This window comes from Pseudorca crassidens, chromosome 7 (assembly GCF_039906515.1).
Source record: "Pseudorca crassidens isolate mPseCra1 chromosome 7, mPseCra1.hap1, whole genome shotgun sequence".
Taxonomy (NCBI): Eukaryota; Metazoa; Chordata; class Mammalia; order Artiodactyla; family Delphinidae; genus Pseudorca; species Pseudorca crassidens.
The window spans coordinates 82,868,895-82,892,648 of NC_090302.1; the positions used below are offsets into that span (position 1 = coordinate 82,868,895).

At 38.4% G+C, this 23,754-nt stretch overlaps 1 protein-coding gene across 6 annotated transcripts in view; it reads left to right on the forward strand.

Annotated features, from left to right (window-relative positions):
- The window catches only part of NTRK2 (neurotrophic receptor tyrosine kinase 2), a 383,847-nt gene that overhangs the window by 36,503 nt on the left and 323,590 nt on the right, over positions 1-23,754 (forward strand). For all 6 annotated transcript variants that reach the window (XM_067744760.1, XM_067744761.1, XM_067744759.1 and 3 more), the window contains 4 exons: positions 1,389-1,543; positions 18,056-18,192; positions 18,712-18,844; positions 21,296-21,601. In XM_067744760.1, the coding sequence (XP_067600861.1) occupies positions 1,389-1,543; positions 18,056-18,192; positions 18,712-18,844; positions 21,296-21,601 (731 nt within the window). The remainder of the gene's footprint in view (positions 1-1,388; positions 1,544-18,055; positions 18,193-18,711; positions 18,845-21,295; positions 21,602-23,754) is intronic.

Sequence of the window (23,754 nt, forward strand, 5' to 3'; positions counted from 1 at the left end):
GATCCCTTTGCTTCTTTATCTCTTCTGTGGATTCAGTCGTACCTGCTTTCAAAAAAGATTTCTTAGTTTTTCATGGACTCAGAACACCAGGAAACCTCTTGGATTAGTTGGGGTTTAAACATTGTGGATATCATCTGCATTATATTCCATACCTAGTAGTCTCAACTCTTATTTTGGTCTTGGAGGGATATTTGGAGGCAATCAAGCAGACACAAATTAAACGAGTCTGCCAGGACCACATTTTCTCCAAGGAAACTCCTGGAAAAGTCTCCAGGGATTCCCTGAGATTGTTAGAACCCAACCAGAAAACCACAGGAGTAAATGATGTTGCAAAGCCCAGGTCCTGTCCTCATGGAAATCTTAAGTATTGTGGTTAATGCCAGGCAGAGCCTATGTAATGATTTTAAATGGCCTCATTTAAAGGCTCATTGCCATAAATGGAAGTCATTTTAAACAGGCCACTGAGTGTTATAAATAAGCATTTAAAGATTTTTTTTTTCTTGTGGTTTTTATTTTCCTCTTGACTACTTCCTCCTTGACCAATCACAGGCCACAGGAGTCCAGGCAGCATGGCTGAATAGTGACTTTCTCTTTGCAGACCCTCCCACAATGGGCTAAGTAGCTCAGTCTGGACCTTGGTTGCACTTGCTCTCGGAAACCCTGAGCTTGGCGTGCGTGCGTGCGTGCGTGTGTGTGTGTGTGTGTGTGTGTGTGTGTGTGTGTGTGAAGGAGGTCTAAGAGCTCCCTTCCAGGTTCTGTCTCTCACATTCACTCCAGCTTTCTTGCATCAGTCAAACTGAACTGTGGTTGCATCATTTGGAAAGCTGGGAGTGCACCCTCCTGGCTCTCACACTTTAGTCTTAGCCTTGTATTCACAGTCTCGTTTTCAATTCAGATGAAATTGCTCTGCACTCTACTGAAGTTCGAACTTATTAAGTGATAACACTTGAATCTCTAGCCTGGTTAGACATAAGTATGTTAGTGTTCCCGAAAACTTAACGTTGGCTTCTTCACTTAAGATCTTCATAACTGTATAATATCTGTGATAAATTTGTTACGGTATCTTATTTTCCCCCATCTTTTGAGACATCTTTTTCTATCCTATATTATAGTTATTTCTGTTCCTACCTTGTTTCCCTATGGGTCCGAAAGGTCTCACATCACTTTGCATCCTTTAGCCTCTACAGGGGTGTTTGCACATAGCAGAATATCAGTAAGTATCAGATAAATGAATGAATAATAAGTACCGTTATGCTATAAAGATGGGTGTGACTTCCAAAGATAGCCGGCTAGAAGAGATTCATAATGCTGTTAGTGCTTCATAAACACTTCTGTAGCTAAAACTGAAAAAGAGAAGGCTGACTGGATTTCATTTTTGTTCCATGTAGGATCCTGGTGGGCAACCCATTTACATGCTCCTGCGACATTATGTGGATTAAGACTCTTCAGGAGACTAAACCCAGTCCAGAAACTCAGGACTTGTACTGCCTCGATGAAAACAGCAAGAATATTTCCCTGGCAAACCTGCAGATATCCCATTGTGGTAATTTACTTTTAAATCAATAAGTTCTACTTGCTATTAATTATTCTAATTCCCTGGGTGTGGTAGAGAGTCTGGGAAGGTTACCACTACCTGGATTTTATATGTATGCTGTTGATAGCTCCACTGAGTTGGGCCACTTTCATGTGCAGTGTAGAGAAATCAGCTGGGAGAAACTTTGCTGAGTGTTCTTTGCCAGTAGAATATTAATTCTGAATGGTTGACTTTAAAGTGCACAGAGAAAAAAAATACACTGTTTATTCCTTTGTTTCTTTGTTCGTTTGTTCACCCATCCAACTATTCATCCAAAAAGTACTGGCTGAGAGTGTGGTACTTCACTGGCCACAGATATACTTGGTTGGCACCTAGGCCATGCAGAGGAAGGATCTCAGGGGGATCAAGTGTCCTGGCAGCACAAGAACATGCAGCTCAATCCAGAACATTCCCTTACACTTGTCTTGTTGCCGGATGTCAGTGTATCTTGATGGGGCACCACAAATCCGCCCTTTGACTTGCTTTCCCCCATTTCTGGGTTTACAATCTCCAGAATTTAAAAGGGCATCATATGATAAAATTACAGCTCTGTGAATGCCAATGTGTTTACAAGAAGGGAAAATCCAAGTGTTCTGGTTAGGATTTTACTGCTAAGGGCTCTTGGGACATGCCTCTGCAGTACCCACATATGCATATTATTCCTGAGTTGAAATTTTAATCAGTCAACCAGTTAATCAGTTAACAATTAAATGTGATCTTCTCGCCTAGTGGCTGGTGACACAGCAGAAAGCCACATAGCACCTGGTTCTTGCCCGAGAGGAATCTGTATATTAACCATAAACTTCCAGGTCTTTGTTTTCAGAGGATCCTGTTGTTTGGAGTCAATTTTTATTTAAGGAAAATATAGCTGCTGCTCTTTTTTTTTTTTTTTTTTTTTTTTGCGGTATGTGGGTCTCTCACTGTTGTGGCCTCTCCTGTTGCGGAGCACAGGCTCCGGACGCGCAGGCTCAGCGGCCATGTTTCACAGGCCCAGCCGCTCCGTGGCATGTGGGATCCTCCCGGACCTGGGCATGAACCCGTGTCCCCTGCATCGGCAGGTGGACTCTCAACCACTGCGCCACCAGGGAAGCCCCCCTAGCTCCTGCTCATTTTTAATGAGAGTGTAATAAAGGAGTGTTAAGTGTTTGTTTCTTCCCCTGCAGGGTCTTAGAAGACAGCAGTTACTCTTCCCACAGATTTTTGTTGTAACGAGAGCCCTTTGGTTTCATAATGGGGGAATTAAGCTTTGTTCCCTTGTCAGCTTCCCTTGACTTTCATTATTAGGCAGTATTAAAAAATTTTTTTTAATATCTATCTTTTCCTGATTGATAAGAGGATAACTGTTCTCTGTTCTGGTATAAATTTGTACCGCTGAGAGAAATTGCCCAGAGGGACAAGAAATTCAATGTTGAGTCACCTGGCTGCTTGGCCAGCTCCCAGATCCCCATGGCTGTGTGGCCACATTGTTTCAGCAACCACTGAGAGGAAAAAAGAGAAAGCATCTGACTCCTGCTCTGATTTCACAAAAGGCCTCTTAATAGACGTCTGCTTTGCCCTTGCCTGAAACCAATTCTCTTTTTTTTTTTTAATTTTAATTTTTGGCCATATTGTCTTGACAGCATTCCTGTAATGTACCCACCTAATGTGCTGTTGATAGACCGCTGTGACTGGAGCAGGGGAGGGGTAGGAGTGAGCTGGTTCTAATTTTTCCTGACCACTTTGTCAATTTTCAGTGTTTTAAAATTTGTTTCCTACGAATTTGTCAATGAATTGTGTGTATGAGAGTGAGGCTTTGAATCCACTGTCAGAGGGCATGTGTTTGATTGATTAGGATTGAATGATTACATTTATGGTAATTTCAGGGTCAGCAATGCTTTTCAGAAAGCAACATTAGAAAAGGTGAACTGATAGACTTACTTTTTTGTGTTCTTAAACTGTCTTGTTCTTTCTCTGCTAATTTTTATTTTCTTTCCCAGTGTTTTTTACTTATTTATAATTGCACACATACTATTGATACATTTTGTTGCAAAAATATTTTCTACATTTACACATAAAGCTTATCTTTACTTGTTTGTGACCATTTCAGGTCAGAAGCCATCGATCTATCCTATCTTTTTAATCATTGTGTGTTATTCACGGTAGAATATATCTTTTTTTTTTTTTTTTTTTTTTGCGGTACGCGGGCCTCTCACTGCTGTGGCCTTTCCCGTTGCGGAGCACAGGCTCCGGACGCGCAGGCTCAGCAGCCATGGCTCCCGGGTCCAGCCGCTCCGCGGCATGTGGGATCCCCCCAGACCTGGGCACGAACCCGTGTCCCCTGCATCGGCAGGCGGACTCTCAACCACTGTGCCACCAGGGAAGCCCTAGAATATATCTTGATTATGTTAAATCTTCCATATTGATGGGCATTTCCCATTTTACTACAAAAGTGTTTCAACCAGCCTCCTTATACATGATCTTTGTACATACATACAGATGCAAAGATTTTTCTAGAGTACATAGCGGGAAGCAGAATTTTTGGTTAATATGGTTTGCACATTAAAAAGTGGTTGTACCAATTTATAGCCACCCCAGCAAAGTATACCTTGATATTAGCCAACTTCTTATTTTTTGTATCTCTAAAACATGGTATGTCATTGCTTTTTAGTTTGCACTTTCCTGGTTGCTATTGAGTATCTTCTATGTTTATTAGACATTGTGATTATTCTTCCTTGAATGGCCTATTTATACCTTTTGTCTATTTTTCTACAAGTTTATTCCTTTTCCTTCCTTTTCTTCCACTGACAGTGTTCTTTGTTTTATTTTTTCTTAATTTTTCGAAAGTTATAAATTATGTTTCTCTGTTTGTAAATACACAGTGCCAAAATTTTTTTTTTTAAGAAGATGTTGGGGGTAGGATTTTACTAATTTTATTTTTATTTTTGCTGTGTTGGGTCTTCGTTTCTGTGCGAGAGCTATCTCTAGTTGTGGCAAGCAGGGGCCACTCTTCATTGCAGTGCATGGGCCTCTCACTATCGCGGCCTCTCGTTGCGGAGCACAGGCTCCAGACGCGCAGGCTCAGTAGTTGTGGCTCACGGGACTAGTTGCTCCGCAGCATGTGGGATCCTCCCAGACCAGGGCTCGAACCCGTGTCCCCTGCATTAGCAGGCAGGTTCTCAACCACTGTGCCACCAGGGAAGCCCAGTGCCAAAATATTTACCACACATATTTAAACATATTTTCTGTAAGTATCTAGAAAGAACCCCCAACAAGATTAAAAAAGATACTTTTACTTCCCTTTACTTTCTCCTCCCTTCTCTGATTGTTATCATCTGAGATTTTATTTTTTATTTATTTACTTTTTAAAATTAATTAATTAAATTTATTTAACACACATAGAGCTAATTCAAGTAATGAGATTTTATTTTTAGACTGTTACTTGATGTTTTTGAGGATTTACTGTTTCTTTTTATATCATTGATTTTTGTATTCCACTACTTCCTCTTGGAGTGGTTTTTCTTTTTGCTGGAGTATATCTTCTAATATTTCTTTCAGAGAAATTAAAAAAATAAAATTCACGTTCTTGCCCAGTGCAAAAGCAGCCTGTATTTTTTCTTCTCATTGGAATTGGCTGAGTGTAAAATTCTAGGCTCCAGATAACTTCCTCTTAGAATTTTGCAGATATTATACCACGTTCTCTGTGTGTTCATTGTTGCTGATGAGAAGCCCGAGGCCAGTCTGATGCTTATTTCTTGATAGGTAACCTATGCTTTTCTTTTTCTCTAGAAGCTTTTAGGATTTTCTTCTTATCCATGTTATTCTTAAATTTTACTACACTGTAACTAGGAATGTGTGCATGCTTAAAATTTTATTTTGTTTGACATGCAGTGAACCTTTTCAATATGAGTGTTCACATCTTCAGTTCTGGAAGAATTTTCTAATTTATTTAGATGGTTATTTACACTTCAGGCTCCTCTCTCCATACCTCTCACCCTTCCTGTAATACTTTCCATCTGCTTGTCCTTTTGTGCTGCATAATGGGAGAATTGTTTACTCACTACTTTGCCCTTCAGCTATTTCTCCAGCTACTGAATTTTCCCTTCTGCCAATTGATTTTTAATTTCTGAAATCTCTAGTGACTTTTTTTTTTTTTAGTGACTGAAATACGCTTTTCCATACTGGGGTTCACCATATCTCTAGGGTACCTAGCATGACTGACTTTCTCCTGTAAACTTCCCACACTCATTGCTTCTACTTGGGGGCAGCTGCAGCAGTTGTTGGATGCTGTGCCTGAGGTGGGAGGGCAAAGGTAGGATGTGGAGAGTTTATTCCTGTGTGCTTCTACTTGTTTTCTTAACCAGTGACCCCGTGGCTTAGTGGAGGGGAGGCCCCACTCTGCCCTGCCGTCCACCCCTAGTCTCAGGTCAGCCCAGCAGCTTCCCTGTTTTGTGTGGCACATACTTATGTGTCTGTTGGGAACTGTGCTGTTTTTCTTTCATTTAATTTCCCCACTTTCTCTTGTTCAGGAGTTTCTCATTGTTCTTATCCACCAACAGTTATACCTTCTGATTTTCCAACGTGGTTCTGGATTTTTAAAAAAATGAACCTAATTTCTAGAGATTTGAGATGAGAGGGGGAGCCTTCAGTTTGGGTCTTAGTCATGTATTAATTTTCCTCTTGATGGTTTCCCAACTTTGGTTCTTTAAGAGAAGTTAGGCAGATTGAGCAGTAAATTATGCTACATTGTTGAATTTAAATTCTGTCTCTGAAATTCCATGTTGGAGAAGTTGGATAATATCCCCAAGTCTTCAAGTTAGATGTCTTGTTTAAAACATGAATTCATGGTCAGTTGGCTTTTCTTTTAGGTCTCACCCTCAGCAGACTTTTAAAATATACCTGTTGTGTTTAAGTCACAGATTCACGGAGGTCATCGTACTTCCACTTTTTTCTTTTTTTTTTCTTTATGAAGCTTGTTAGCTAACTCAAAAAGTAACTCATAAGAGTATGGTCTTGTGTATTTCATCACTGTAAACCCAACAATTTGCCAGTAACTACGGCCATTGTATTTGGTTTGCAACTGGTAATATTTTAATTTCCATAAAAAAGAGCTATTGGGATTTCATTCCTTTATGAGGTGGGCTTTCTTTAAAAAATACCTCTTTTAGTATTTCATCATGTAAGCATTATATGATGAACAAATTCTCTACATTTTATAAGCAAAAATGTCTCCTCCATGGTGCCTGATGTATCCCCTGAACATAACAGTCATTTGATTAATGTTTGCTGAATTGATCAATTAATAAATGCATGATCCACATTATATTAATGATCAGATTGAAACAGATTTTTGATATAATGGTGCAGATATTTCAGTTAAGTAAAAATAACTGAAACATTTATATTATTCTAGCCAAATTATTCCGTATTTTAGCACTTCGTAGTTCCCTTTGAAATGTCTGTCATCATTGCATTTTGAAAGAATCTCCTTTCTTTTTCCTCTGCAGTTAGCGATTGAGCGAGCATGGTAGGCAGGGCTGGGAAGTTTAGCTGTGCCATTCCCGATCCCATTAACAGCACAGTCAAAATGTCTCACAATATTTTTCTAACAGCCCCTCCTGCTGTGAATTACTGTAAATTTATTCATGCTGTGAAACATGTTGTGGTCTGTTTCTCCACCAGGTCCTTTTTAACCTTAGAAAAACTTTGTTAATTACCAGGCAACAAAACATATTCATGTAAAATTTCCACATTAATCAGAAAAAAAGGGGTGCTATGAGCAGTGGTTCTGAAGACAGAAACTGAATTACACAAGTGTTAGTGAAGAATAGTTATTTTTCCAGATTGTGCTGATTTATCACTCCAGATAAAAGTGTTCCTGCTACTTCTTTTAGTGTTTTTCAATGACATTATTTATAACATTGTATATTCTAAATTCTTGTACTCAATTCCTGTACATTTGGTTGATCTTCAGTAGTTAGGTTTGCAGTACAAACCTTTCAATCTTTTCCCCTGGCTGGATGGCATTATTAAAGAACAGTGTACTTTATACTTTAATTTTTTTGTACTATAATTATGATTTAAATCTCTGGAAGAGAGTTTCTTCAGGAAGTGTTAATAGTGGATGATATGCTCTGTTCTAAGCAGACAACAAATATATTTAAAAGGCAGTATTCTTTTGGGTCAAGTCAAAACAATCCCTCAACCCATTTTACTGGTAACTAGCTACCGTAGAACATGCTAGCCCCACAGTGAAGATAAGATGGTAATTCAGTTGAGGGTTGAGTGTAGTTACTATATAAAACACTCTTAATGGTCCCATGGATTGAAATCAGCTTTGCCTTTGGTTTCTTTATTTATAATGACAATTTCAATTTTCCATTTTTCCAACCTTCAAACTTTTAGTGTAGAGCCTCCTTACAACACATTGACAAAATATTATTTATGTTGGGAAAGGTCGGTTCACAGGTGCCCAGGAGGAGAGGCCTGTTTCCTTGAGGTAAACTGATTTGAATGATTTATTTTTAAGATTTACTTTTGGTTTCCACTATAATTTGTAGTATGCATGTCTGTTTAGCATATTTGTACATACTCCTTCTTTTGTTTTAAACTAGGAAAATAGGATAGTAATTCTATTTTGTTAGCATTCACAGAAGATTAAAATGAAATGCTGTATTAATACTCCATGTATAAATTAGATTGGTAAAAAACATTGTTTTCCTAGCATCTTAGCTGGATTGATTTTTTTTTTTTTCTGAAAAGCAAATACAAAGTCTAGTTTACTGCTTTGCTTCCTTTTATTAGAGATCAGGTTTTACCCACTAAAACACAGCAAGCCACACAGTGGACCAGTGCTTTTCTTTGTCTTTTTAGAAAGGCAAATAAAGCAGGTTTTCTAACCTGTCAGCTGCTATTCAGATTTTTGTGTTTAGAAGTTTTGTGGTTGCTGTCACTGTCATGACATGGCTCACACAAGCCTAGAAGCACAGTTTCCCATTTGAGCTGGGAAAGTCACTTTGCTAATTTTCTGTCATTTTTGCAACCAGGTGTAAGGCAGCCACTTCTAAATAGGTCAGGCTCATTCTGGCTTCATTCCTGGTTGTGAAATATGTATGTTTAGGGGACACAAAAATGGGAAGATATTTCTTCCCAAGAAGAGAGAAAGTGAGTGGAGAGAAGACAGAGAGCTGACAAAAATCATAATTTACTTGAATATTTTTATACTCATGGAGTGATGATCCAATAAGAAATGAACAGAGCTTAGGCTTACTAAAATGAGGTGAAAAAGAACACAACTCAGGCCTACAGGTGGATATTGAAAAATAAAACCCTAACTTGACCCATCTCATTTATTGCAAAGCCAAGTTAATATTTCAAAAAGTTTAGAGGTTAGTTTTCCTCAATTATTAGGAAGTGAGAACGTGCATACTTTGAATTAGTGATCAAAGGGCCTAGTCAATATGGTCAACTTTCAAGAAGTGTGCACCAGTGGATGGCGCAGTGTCAGTGGCTGTTCACCTGAGTATGGTTGGAAAGGACATACCAGCCAGTAGACCTCAGCAGAAAATCATCAGTCATTCAGTGAAAAGGCTGACTGTCTTTAGACCAGGGCTTCCCAAACTTTAATGTGCATATGAATCACCAGCAGATCTTGTTAAAATATTGCTTCTTTTCCAGCAGGTCTGGGTTGGGGCCTGAGAGTCCACATTCTAACAACCCCCTTGTTCCATAGATCACACTTTGAGTAGCAAGGGTTTAGACAATGGGTGTTGGACTATTCGTTGGGTTTTTGCTTGTACAACTATTATTCTTACACCTGACAGGAGCCTGAGCAATCATCTAGTCCACCAAACTTTCCCCACTCTATGTTCTGTGCAACTCTAATTCCTTGAGATGCTCTGTGTAGGAAAAAGAAAAACCCAAGGTTAAAGAAAAAAATATAGAAAATTCTGTAACTCTGGACGTTCACTGTGCACATTACTATATTAAAAGCTCTAAGAATTCCTGCTCGAAAAGAACCATGTAACTTCCATTGATCTTATGGTCCTCAAGGTTGTTTGAGTACATACCATTTCTTTGTGATATCATGTTATGGCTTTGCTATTTTTACTTGAAGTAATTTGACAGAATATCAGATATACACATGTATAAATTCAGATGTAAAATATATTTAAAGCTAAATATCCATATTGATATTGGTAATAACATTAATAGCTAACGTTTATTAAGGACTTAATATGCACTAGACCTCATCTGAAATATTTTCCATATTATCTTATTAGGCATCCTAAAAGCTCTAGAAAGTAGATGTCATTAGTATCCTTATTTCCAGTTGAAGAAATGAAAGCTTACCAAGCATCATGAGTAAACATCTAATGAGTAGGGGTTGGCTTTAACCCACATCTGTCTGTCTAGGGCCTTAACCAATACACTGATCAGCTGCATCCTTTACTGGGCTCTTCCATGCCTCAGAGGTGTCTGTCTGTCCGGGCAGCTGGTCTTCTCTGATCTCCAGCGAGGTTTCCCGGCGTGTAAAGGAGGACAGCCCTGATACTTAAGTCAGGATCCCATTACCATAGAAGCTCTTGGAGACATTGCTGAGCTTTGCTCTGTACTTGTGCTGATTTCAAATCTTATTAAGCCAGGAAGTAGTGCCTGGCACGTGGTTTATCCTGCCTTGGCTATTCATGCTTCCCAATTCATTTTTATTGTGCTAATTAAACCTCAAGTGGTATTTCAAGTACAGATTGTTTTTTCCATTATTGAATCTTTGGCCAGCCTATTAATGCTGTAGAATTAACGTGAGTCAGATGCTTACTCATTTGTGGAAGACTTTACATTTAAAAGATCTAGACTTGGCCAATTTTGCACAGATTCCTTTGGAAACTGCTATGACGGGGTGATACAATTTCTCTATAAATAAAGGAGACTCACTCTTCTCTCACAGATAGACACGTAATTATTTTTTTAATGAACCAAATTCCTAGATTATGGATATGTATTGGTATTTATAGTCTGTGCTAAAATGGATATTACAGTCTGGGAAGGGTAGTCTATTGTAGTGGTGAACATCTTGATCTTTGAGTTCAGTTCCTAGGTAGTTGGGCAACTTTGGAAGATGTATTGGACTTTTCCAAAACTCACATTCTTTATTAATTAAATGAAGATAAATACTTAACTTCAAGCTTGGTTGTAAGGATTAAATTAAATGAAACAAAAATGTAAAGTACTAGACAGGAGTTTCTGGTTCAGTGAATGCCCTATAGATGTTATTGCTAGTACTATAATTAAGCAGACATTTTTAGAGATATTAATCATGTAAATTTAGGCTTGAAGGAAAAAATAAACGACATTAGATTTTACAGGGGAGATTAAGATTATAGCATAGCATTCTCTGCTGAGACTCTCTTTATTTTAACTTCTTTTCTGCTTAGAATTTCCACACTTTTAGATACATTTATACAAGGTGGAAGTTTACACCATCGGTTTATATTCGAGGTGCCAGGAAGGGTGTCACCAAGATCCATTGGTGGAGTCTGCTGGTGGGGGAGCTCATACCTCAAGAGCAAGCACCATGGCAAGCCCTGGCTCCATGGTTTCTCCAGATTCAGCCAGATAAATCTATAAATACAAGAGAACGGGAGAGGAGTCAACACAGCTTTGTGTTTCTGCAGTTGCCATTGGAAAGTAGATGGATGAGTAGTGACTGACTTAAAGGCTGAGAATGCTGGTTACCAAGTGGACAATGGGGAAAGCCGAGAGGAAAGCTTGGTGTATATTGCAGAACTACTGCAAGGCTCAGGAAGTGAGAGAACAGGTAACACCAAACACAGGAGAGTGGTTGAAAGATTTTTGTTCCATACATCTCAGGTGTAAAAACTGGAAGTTTGTTCTCTAAAGAGGATAAAACAAAGGCCCAGAGGAATTCCAGGTAGAGCTGAGGCTGTGAGAGACATAGAGAGGATGATGGATTTACAGACAACTGAGTTTTGACACAGGTATCCTCCAATTTTTGGAAGTTTTCTTTACACCACTTCGCTTTTCTGAACGTAATCGGAAGAGGATTTTTGCTTCTCCTAAAAAAGGTGAAAAGCAAAAATAGCATTCAGCATTTGTTTTACATGGAGCTCTTTAGAGGCAGCGCACATCCCAAGCAGGGAGGGGGCACCACTAAGCTCCTTCCTGGGAGCTACACTCAGCATCTCATCATCACGCCGCCATAGCTTTGACTGTGTCTGTGAGAATCTGTGCTTTATTTTGATTTATTCTGTGCATCTGTTAGAAGGAGGTGTCCTGAGGTAATTACTTCTTTACTTTATGTCATTTCGTCAAAAAGTTTCATAGGAGCGTTCTGCGTTCTGATAGCCAGGAAAACCTGTGTTTCCAGCCTCTTCCTCTTCCAAACAGTACACTGCAAGAGAATTATCTGAATAATTTGATCAATCCCATCCCCAGAAGGAGTTAATGATACTGACATCAGGTGGTACCCATTACAGAGGCCAGTAATACTGCCCTAGTGATGCTGACAGTTAATAAATGTGCAATGCTTCTATTACCCCATTCTTAAAGATGAAAGAACAGGGACTTCCCTGGTGGCGGAGTGGTTAACACTCTGCGCTCCCAATGCAGGGAGCCTGGGTTCGATCCCTGGTCAGGGAACTAGATCCCACAGGCATGCCGCAACTAAGAGTTTGCATGCCACAACTAAGGATCCAGCGACCCCCAAATAAGGAGCCCACCTGCTGCAACTAAGACCCAGAGCAACCACATAAATAAATAAATAAAATAAAATCTACATTAAAAAAAAATTAACGAACAGTCAAGGATCACCAACTGTTTGAGAAAAGTTTATAATATGAAAGAAAACCACAAAACAGAGAGAAAGAAAAAAAATTGCAGAAACAAAGTTGATATAGACAGAAGAAAAATTCACAAGAAATTATAATTAATATTTCATAGATATTAGAGATCAACAGAGATATTGCATCCGTGAAACAAACACATGGTGTTAAAAAAATAGAAGACCATTCAGGAACAACAACAAAAAGCCTTGGAAAAACTAAAAGTATGACAGAAATAGAGCAAATAGACAAAAAGATGGAAAATAGGAGAGAAAAGATTGAAAAAGATAGGCCACCCAGAAGGTCCAGCCTCCAAATAATAGGAGAGCTAAGTGGTGAGAGAAAGCATTACAGCGTAGTTGAATTGGCATCATTTTTTTTTTCCCTTTCATCGTGGTGCATATCACAGTGTTGTGTCCTATAATTAAAGCTGTCTTAAATTTGATAAAATATGATAACTGTTACACACAATGGTTCAGCTGTCTGTAGAGTTTATGTATTTATAGTAAACTTTATTGTACATTTAGACAACAAAACTTCATAGCGGGCTTCCCTGGTGGCGCAGTGGTTGAGAGTCTGCCTGCCAATGCAGGGGACACGGGTCCGTGCCCCGGTCTGGAAAGATCACACATGCTGCGGAGCGGCTGGGCCCGTGAGCCGTGGCCGCTGAGCCTGCGCGTCCGGAGCCTGTGCTCCGCAACGGGAGAGGCCACAACAGTGAGAGGCCTGCGTACCACAGTAAAAACAAAAAAACAAAAAACTTCTTAGCAGATGGTAAGATATGAAGACAGAATAGTGTGAGTGTGGTATGGGCATGTGGGGAGAGCTGGCTTTCTGTGTGAACATGAGCCTAGTTCTCACCTTCCAGGGTGAGAGGTCAGTAGATAATGTTAAAACAGAAAAAACAAGAAGTAGCAATATAAACATGATATTTAGTGATATAGAGATCAATACCCAAAGAAGTTAAAAGAGGTGAAATGAGTGCTTCTGGGAATAGGAAATAGTGCCACATGGGTACTATTTCTCACATAGTAGTTTGAATATTTTTGTTTCTTTTTTTCCCCTGAGTTTGTAGTTGTTTTTATATTTTCTCAGTTTTATTGATATATAACTGACATACAGTACTGTATAAGTTTAAGGTGTATAGCATAATGATTTGACTTACATACATCATGAAATTATCACAATAGGTTTAGTGAATATCCATCATCTCATATTGATTCAAAATTAAAGAAACGGAAAAAAGTTTTCCCTGTGTTGTACATTATATCTCTAATATTTACTTATAACTGGAAGTCTGAACCTTTTGACTACCTTCATCTAACTTCTTCTCCTTCCACCCACCCCCCAACCTCTGGTAGCAACAAATCTGATCTCTTTTTCTATGAGTTTGCTTGTTTGTTTGTTTGTTTTTGAAGTATAACTGACCTACAACACTCAGTTTCAGGTACACAACATAGTGATTCAGTATTCTGTACATTTCAAAATGATCACCATGCTAAGCCTAGTTATGATATGTCACCGTACAAAGATATTACATAGTTATTGACTATATTCCTCGCTGTACATTTCATACCTGTGTGTATTTTGCAACTGGAAGTTTGTATCTCTTAATCTCCCTCACTCATTTCTTTCCTCCCTCCACCCCTCTCCCCTCTGGCAACTACCTGATTGATCTCTGTACCTGTAACTCTGTTTCTGTTTTGTTATGTTTGTTAATTTGTTTTGGTTTTTAGATTCCCCCTATAAGTGAAATATGGTATTTGTCTTTCTCTGTCTCCTTATTTCATTTAGCATAATACTCTCTAGGTCCATCCATGTTGTTGCAAATGGCAAGATTTCATTCTTTTTTATGGCTAATATTCCACTGAATATATACACCACATCTTCTTTATCCATTCATCCACTGATGGGAACTTAGGTTTCTTCCATATCTTGGCTATTGTAAATAAGGCTGAAATGAACATGGGAATGCAGGTATTTTTTCTGATTAGTGTTTTTGTTTTCTTTGGATAAATACCCAGGAGTGGAGTTGCTGGATAATATGTAGTTCTATTTTTAATTTTTTGAGGAATCTCCATACTGTTTTCCATAATGACTGCACCAATTTACATTCCCACCACCAATGCATGAGGGTTCCCTTTTCTCCACATCCTTGCCAGCACTTGTTGTTTGTTGTCTTTTTGATAATAGCCATTTTGAAAGGTGTGAGGTGATATCTCAGGGTGTTTTGGTTTGCACCCTGATGATTAGTGATGTTGAGCCACTTTTCACATGCCTGCTGGCTATCTGTATGTCTTCTTTGGAAAAATGTTTATTTAGATCCTCTGCCCATTTTTTAATTGATTTTTTTTAATGTGGAGTTGAATGAGTTCTTTGTATACTTTGCATACTAACTCCTTATCAGATATATAGTTTGCAAATATTTATCCTGTTCAGTAGGCAGCCTTTTCATTTTGTTGATAGTTTCCTTTGCTGTGCAAAAGTTTTTTAAGTTGGTTGCAGTTACATTTGTTTATTTTTGCTTTTCCCCCACTTTTCTGAGGAGACGTATCCAAAAAACCATTACTAAGACCAATGTCAAAGAGTATACTGCCTTTGCTTCCTTCTGGAATTTTTATGGTTTCAGGTCCTACATTTAAATATTTAATCCATTTTGAACTTATTTTTGTTCGTGGTATGAGAAAGTAGTCCAGCTTTGATTCTTTTGCATGTAGCTGTCCAGTTCTCTGAATACCATTTTTTGAAGTGGCTGTCTTTACTGCATTATATATTCTTGCCTCCTTTGTAGTAGATTAACTGCTCATATAAGTGTGGCTTCATTCCTGGGCTCTCTATTCAGTTCCATTGATCTATGTTTCTATTTTGGTGCCAGTACCATACTCTTTTGATTACTGTAACTTTGTAGTATAGTTTGAAATCAGGCGGCATGATACCTCCAGCTTTGTTCTTCTTTCTCAAGATTATTTTGGCTATTTGGAGTCCTTTGTATTTCCATACAGATTTTAGAATTATATGTTCTAGTTCTGTGAAAAAAACATTTGTAATTTGATAGGGATTGCACTGAATCTGTAGATTACCTTGGGTAGTATGGTCATTTTAGCAATATTAATTCTTCAAATTCATGAGCACAATATATCTTTCCATCTGTTGCTGGTGCCTTCAATTTCTTTCACCAGTGTCTTATGGTTTTCCAAGTACAGGTTTTTTACCTCCTTAGTTAGATTTATTTTCAGGTATTTTATTATTTTGATGCAATTGTAAATGGAGTTTTTTCTTAATTTCTTTTTCTGATAGTTCATTGTTAATGTATAGACATGCAACAGATTTCTGTATAGTAATTTTGTATCCTGCAACTTTATCAGATTCATTGATGAGCTCTAGTAGTTTTTTGGTGGTATCTTTAGGATTTTCTACATATAGTATCATGCATCTTCAAACAGTGACAGTTCTACTTCTTCTTTTTCAATTTGGATATATTTTATTTATTTTCCTTGACTGGTTGCTGTGGCTAGGACTTCCAATACTATGTTGAATAAAAGTGGCTAGAGTGGGCATCATTCTCTTGTTCCTGAACTTAGAGGTAGTTTGAGTGTTTTATATAACAAGTTTTGTAGAATTATAGACTTTTTAAACTATGTGACTATGTATTTTGATTAAAAAAATGCATATTTTGAAAAAGTCACCTAGATCATACCACTGGCTTCAAGGAGATTTAAAAAAAAATAAACCCATTTCTTATATCTTGCCATGGCATGCTTCTTACATTGGGAAGCTTAATTGTCATGGAAGTTGTCATCAGATATTAGAGCTAGAAAATTTTAGAGCTAGATCTTCTAATTGAACAGTGTAATTTTACAGAGAAGAAAACACATTGAGAGGAGAAATGACTCACCCAAAGTCACACAGTATGTTCCAGATTTAGGGTCTAGGGTTCCTGACTCCTGACCCAGTGTTCATTCCGGTTAACTGCAGTGCCTCTTGATCATTTGTATACACTTCATTGCCCTGTTCAACTCAGAGTATTAGGGGGCTGTTTGAAACCCCGTGAAATATATAACATTGCTCTCTATTGGATGCTGGCAGGAAGGAAGGGCTCTAAAGAAGTCACACCAGCCACTGAAAGCCAGATCTTATTGGGAAGTCCTCTATCAATGGTGGGAATACCATGAGACATATACTGTATAAGTCTTGCTATAGTGTAGTTTCAGTAATAAATAATAATGGCTTTGTCAGTAAGGACTGCATTGTAAGAGAAGGATTTGTGCATAGTATGGTGAAGATGACGGGTCAGATACCACTAGGTGGGCAGATTAATTGCAGTTTAATGGCCGTTGAAGATGAATTGCCTTTTCTGACCTCTGGGTTCCTCCTGAGGGTCATAGTTCCATGGAACACAGCTGTTGGGGTGAATATAGTCCTAAGCAGAGTTTCTGATACAAAGGGAGGGTCTTGCTTGACTGGCAGGACGTGATGTATTCTGAGACCCACCTTCATGTTAAAAATACTATGATTAAAAGCAGTATAGGGTCTCCCTGGTGGTGCAGTGGTTGGGAGTCCGCCTGCTGATGCAGGGGACACGGGTTTGTGCCCCGGTCCGGAAGGATCCCACATGCCGCGGAGCGGCTGGGCCCGTGAGCCATGGCCACTGAGCCTGCGCGTCCGGAGCCTGTGCTCCGCAACGGGAGAGGCCGCAGCAGTGAGAGGCTCGCGTACCGCAAAAACAAACAAACAAACAAACAAAAAAAACAGTATAAACCTCCAAATGGTGTAATAGTCTAATGAAGTGATAGCATTAATAAAGAAGAGCCAGCTTTTGAAATATCAAAGTATAAAAATGATGCTGTCCTGAAATATTAAGAAATGTTTATAAGCATCAGAATTTCATCCTGTAACAAATACTTTCTCAAGGTTTTTCCAAAAAAGAACTTTTCATTGGAATAACGATCCATAAAACTTTTTTCATCATATCATAGATAGGGTGACCAATTTTACCTATAATATTTAACTATGATTTATATAGCTTTGAAACATTCTAATGCTGTTATGGTTCAAGCTTCATGTCTTTGAAAAACGCTTTGAAACTGACTTCCACAGTTGGACTCTTTCAAAATGTAGGTCTGATTTTTAAACTTATATTTCAAAATCATAGTTTGTCTCTTTCAAAATCTAGTTCTGGTAGTAAGTTAGATTTATGAGTTATTTAATGCAAAAAGTGGATTTATGCAAAAATTGTAGATGCCTCCCACACTTTTGTCCTTGACTATAAAAAATGGAAGAGAGGAAACTGAGGGAAAAGTAAGATGATCTACAGATAAAATGACTATTTATGTGCAACAACTGGATTGATAACAGTAAAACAGAACAAGAGCTAGAAGACATAGCTCTATAAACTAGTGGAGTTTTTAAAAATAAAAGGTTACTCTGCAATGATATTTTTAAGAAGTGTGCAAAATTTATTTTCAGATCTCATCACATATCTTTTAGTTCACATCAAATCCGTAAAGCTCATCAATCTGGCAACTTTTCAGATCAACATAAATCACTCTCAGAAAGTAAATAATTATTGAGTTTAAAGCAGAAAGAGTTTTCAGCTTGTTGCTGTTATTTTGATAATGCATCTAACTATCTGTATATGTCTTCCTTTACTTTCCTTGCTGCACAGGTTTGCCATCAGCAAATTTGGCTGCACCTAACCTCACTGTGGAGGAGGGAAAGTCTATCACATTAACTTGTAGCGTTGCAGGCGATCCAGTTCCGAATTTGTACTGGGATGTTGGTAATCTGGTTTCCAAGCATATGGTAAGGCTTGTGTTTGACTGTGCGTTCATAGAGATGAGAGTGTCTCAGAACTTGAGATTGTATTAACCTAGTGAAAATCACTTAATATTTTATAGGGCCACATAGAGAGATTTACAATGAGTTTTTGCTGTGCATTTACTTTCTATCTATTCTTATTTAACAAAGACTAATGCAGGTTGCATTTTAGTTATTTGTACTCCATAGATTGGAAAGTCTGTAGGTCTCTAGTAAGCTTTTTATGTCACTGTGAGCAAGGTGAGTGACTCTCCTTGTGGTCTTTTCCCTCGGAGGAAAGTAGGTAGGAATTCAAGGATTAAATCAACTTTCACACATTAAATAATTGAAATCTAGAGAAATAGAATAGCTTCTGATTAACTCCTTTGCCTAAGCCCAATTAGGCTAGAAACTTTTTTCTAATGTTATAGATGATTTTCTGCAGTTAGGGGAAGAAACCCCAAATCTTGTTACTTTGGGTTCAGTCCTAACCAAGATTATGTTTGTCTGTTAATTCATTTGTAGAATGAAACAAGCCACACACAGGGCTCCTTAAGGATAACTAACATTTCATCTGATGACAGTGGAAAGCAAATCTCTTGTGTGGCAGAAAATCTTGTAGGAGAAGATCAAGATTCTGTCAACCTCACTGTACATTGTACGTAATCAGATCGGCATGTGTTTTTAATAGCAGATGATTGTGGCTACACCTACATTTGTGGTTGGGGCACTCTGGGTGCTGCTTTAGTGCATTAAAAAAGTATATGCAGTGTTTTGTGTATCCTTAATTAAGAAATATTATCAGCCCCTTTCACTTGTCCTATTTCTTCTAATCTCTCTTGTTCACGCGTTATCTTTAAGCTTCTTCTCCGATTTTAAGCGTGTCCTCTTGTGCCTTCCACTGTCTTGTCTTGATAGAATGTATTTTGAGCTGGTTATCCTCTTTTTGTTAATAAGTTGTAGTTTAAATTCTGATAAACCAGTTTCTAAATTTTTTTTCTCTGTAAAAGCAATATGAACCTTTAAAGTTGTGATACCTAAAGTACTGAGCTGGCTGTTCACAAACACCTAATTATACTGTTGATACAAAAAAAAAAATTACCCCATTTATTTGACATCAAGCTTCTGTGGGGAATTGGAGGAGTCCTACTTAAATGACTGAAAATTATTATCACCTGCAAAAAAACTTTTATAACTGTTTTAAATTTCTCTCTACTGAAGACATACGATATTAAAGTTTCTTAAGCATATGTGCATTATTTTCCAGTATCATAAGCAACACAACATATAACTTAACATTCCAGATGTTGCATTCAGTGTGAACGGTGTATGTATTCAGTAAAAAATACATAATCTTCACATGAGTGGAAATTCTGAGCTGCCATGGTATAAAGTAACGAGGTTTTACTCTGTTTGGATTAAGATTTGGATGAGAAAAACACGAGTGTGCATGTGTGTAAGTATGAATATGCATTACACACATGTAGGCACAAGGTTTGATACACTGGTTGACATTCACTTATAACACACATTCCGTATGTGATTGTTGGAGTGAATGATTGAAATCACCAACTTTTGTCACTGTCAATACTACCCTGACGCCCAGAAGGTCCTGGACTCATAATTTCTCATCATTTTGACCCACATGGAAGCTTGAAGTCAATGTCATCCCCAAACACATGCAACCAGTTTCCAACTTTATGTCCTTAAGTCAACACCTCACATAAAGCTAATTTGAGCGTGGTGACAGGAAAAAGTGAGGCCTAGGCATGGGCACCTGGGCTGGTAGGAGGAAGGTAAGTATTGTCCCTGCCCCATCATGGTCCTTGTGTTTGTGACACAGACCTATAAGTAAGGGCACTCCAATTCAAATTTTTCTCAGTTTAGGTTAATATCTATGTAGTCTCCATGGTCTTGAGAATTGGCCTTGTCTATCAAAGTTTAGATAACAAGTAGAAGGAATAAGTGATAAAGAATATTAGCAACTGAGACATCCTTTGCAGTGATCCCACTCAGAGTGTATTTGTTAGCAGGCTATGATTTCCCCCGCTTTGTGTGATGAACATATACAACCAGGAAGCAGTGCATGAGGGGAAGGGCTACTGGATTAGGTATTAGGAGATCTGGATTCCTGTTCCAGATTTTCCTCACTCAGTAACCTTGACCAAGTCACTTAACCTTATTGCACTTGGGTTTCTTCATCTGAAAAATGATGCTATTAGGTCTCAAAGGTCTCTTCCAGTCCTTGATTTTATAATTATCAAAGTCAGATCACATAAAAATAAACAATTATGAGGGATTTTAAATAGCTTCACTCAGGATAAGTACTCTGTTTAAAGATGCTACTTGATAATGTTTGTTTCCCCTAAGAATAAAGTGCTTTATACTTCAGGTTAAAATAATCTCTAGTTTGTTTGTTCAGGTTTAGATAGGACCTCAGACATTTAAAGGATCAAAACTTTGATATCTCCAATTCCAGCAAAAATGGGTGTACTGTAATGAAAAGTAGTGCTTTTAAAGAGAGTTTCCTATTGACCATCGGTGAAAAATACTATCAGTTTATCAGACTTTATAATAGTCAATCAACATCGATAGCAACATTCATTGCATTGACCAGTTTTACTTGTTTTAGAAAAGTTATGCAAGATCAGGGCTTCAGGCAAGATTTGCAAAGTCAGTTTTGTCGTTATTTGTATTATTTAGTGAAGTCCTGTAAAAATAGTAGTCCTCAATGTTTTGGTGATTAATCTCCCTAGTATCAAAGACATATATATTAGAAACCAAAGCCAACTTCAAATGAACGCTTTCCACTGTCAGAAGTCTCAGGGATCTGTTTGGAGTTGGTTCTCACACTGAATAGATGTGAAAATGACTACAATGCATGGGCTTTAAGCAGAGCAGGGAAAGGAGTCTCTCTGAAGCTCTCTGTAGAAGTTAAATCAACCTTGATGATGATACAAAATATTGATGGATTCCAGAGTTGTGGGTCATGTGTTTTCTTAAACCAAACAATGGTTGAATAAAAATCCCCTATTGATGACACAGAGATCTGGAGATGGGGAGAATTCTGAGCTTTCTGATGCTATTAACTCTCTCTTTTTCAATTTAGTTGCTCCAACTATCACATTTCTCGAATCTCCAACCTCAGACCACCACTGGTGCATTCCATTCACTGTGAAAGGCAACCCCAAACCAGCGCTTCAGTGGTTCTATAATGGGGCAATTTTGAATGAATCCAAATACATCTGTACTAAAATCCATGTTACCAATCACACGGAGTACCACGGCTGCCTCCAGCTGGATAATCCCACTCACATGAATAATGGGGACTACAAGTTAGTAGCCAAGAATGAGTATGGGAAGGATGAGAAACAGATTTCTGCTCACTTCATGGGCTGGCCTGGAATCGATGATGGTGAGTACCTGATGTTTTTGCATCTGGGGAGAAGATAGGGTATATCACTCAATTACTGACAACATCATGCCAAAGCCAAGTCCAGGGGCAAGGATTCATACTCTTTCCATGGAGGTGATGGGGATGAATAACTTTGAACAATATTCTGATAAACACACATTATTTTTCTCTCGAGTGTTACATGAGATTTTGTATCCACAATGGCAAAACCCAAACAAATCTGTGAGTGGGTGAACTGTATTTGGTTGGCTCATGAACTATTTAAGATATATTTTCTAGTCCCTTATCCATTTGGGACTCAGAATCCTGCTCTGTCATCCATGGATGAGAAACTAGTGTTGTGGAATGTTTTGCTTACCTGGGCTGACTGCGTTGTGGCATCCTTTGATGGGATCCTGAATTGTTTTTCTAGGAGTGGTAAAAGTTCCAATCTGACCAATGGTTTGGGTTGGGAAAAGGATGGCTGGCATCAGGAGTCCGGTACATGGTCAGCAGAAGAATTTCAGTGGGAGCCTCAGTAAAAGCAGGGATGATGTCATGCATTTACCTGCTCCAGTTGCTCTTGCTCAGTGAAGTATTCTTACTTGATTGATTGTGTTGCCCAAATACCTGGCACTATTGTAGAGACTGAGCCCTCTGGATACTGGGACCTGTACATGATTAGAATTCCTCACCATAATAGTCCCGAGTTAATCAAAGCCACACAAAAACAGCCTTGCAGAGGGGAAGGGAAAACAGAAACTTGGAGGCCCATGGGGTAGGGGCTGCTTGGGCAGCATGTACTAGTGTGGCTCGCAGGGCAGCCACATGGACAAAGGTGATGGCTGCAAGCCACCTTCACCAAACGAGAAGGCAATAATTCTCATTACACAATACATCTTCCTGTTATCCTGGTATTTATTTAACAGCATTTTAATTAATTAATTATTTATTTATTTTGATTTTAAACTCTTTATTTATTTTTTTGCATCTCTATTGGAGTATAATTGCTTTACAATGGTGTGTTAGTTTCTGCTTCATAACAAAGTGAATCAGTTATACATATACATATGTTCCCATATCTCTTCCCTCTTGCGTCTCCCTCCCTCCCACCCTCCCTATCCCACCCCTCTAGGTGGTCACAAAGCACCAAGCTGATCTCCCTGTGCCATGCGGCAGCTTCCCACTAGCTATCTATTTTATATTTGGTAGTGTATATATGTCCATGCCACTCTCTCACTTTGTCACAGCTTACCCTTCCCCCTCCCCATATCCTCAAGTCCATTCTCTAGTAGGTCTGTGTCTTTATTCCTGTCTTACCCCTAGGTTCTTCATGACATTTTTTTTCTTAGATTCCATATATGTGTTAGCATACGATATTTGTCTTTCTCTTTCTGACTTACTTCACTCTGTATGACAGACTCTGGTTCCTTCCACCTCACTAGAAATAACTCAATTTCATTTGTTTTTATGGCTGAGTAATATTCCATTGTATATATGTGCCACATCTTCTTTATCGATTCATCCAATGATGGACACTTAGGTTGTTTCCATCTCCTGGCTATTGTAAATAAAGGTGCGATGAACATTTTGGTACATGACTCTTTCTGAATTATGGTTTTCTCAGGGTATATGCCCAGTAGTGGGATTGCTTGGTCATATGGTAGTTCTATTTGTAGTTTTTTAAGGAACCTCCTTACTGTTCTCCATAGTGGCTGTACCAATTCACATTCCCACCAGCAGTGCAAGAGTGTTCCCTTTTCTCCACACCCTCTCCAGCATTTATTGTTTCTAGATTTTTTGATGATGGCCATTCTGACTGGTGTGAGATGATATCTCATTGTAGTTTTGATTTGCATTTCTCTAATGATTAATGATGTTGAGCATTCTTTCATGTGTTTGTTGGCACTCTGTATATCTTCTTTGGAGAAATGTCTATATAGGTCTTCTGCCCATTTTTGGATTGGGTTGTTTGTTTTTATGTTATTGAGCTGCATGAGCTGCTTGTAAATTTTGGAGATTAATCCTTTGTCAGTTGCTTCATTTGCAAATATTTTCTCCCATTCTGAGGGTTGTCTTTTGGTCTTGTTTATGGTTTCCTTTGCTGTGCAAAAGCTTTGAAGTTTCATTAGGTCCCATTTGTTTATTTTTGTTTTTATGTCCATTTCTCTAGG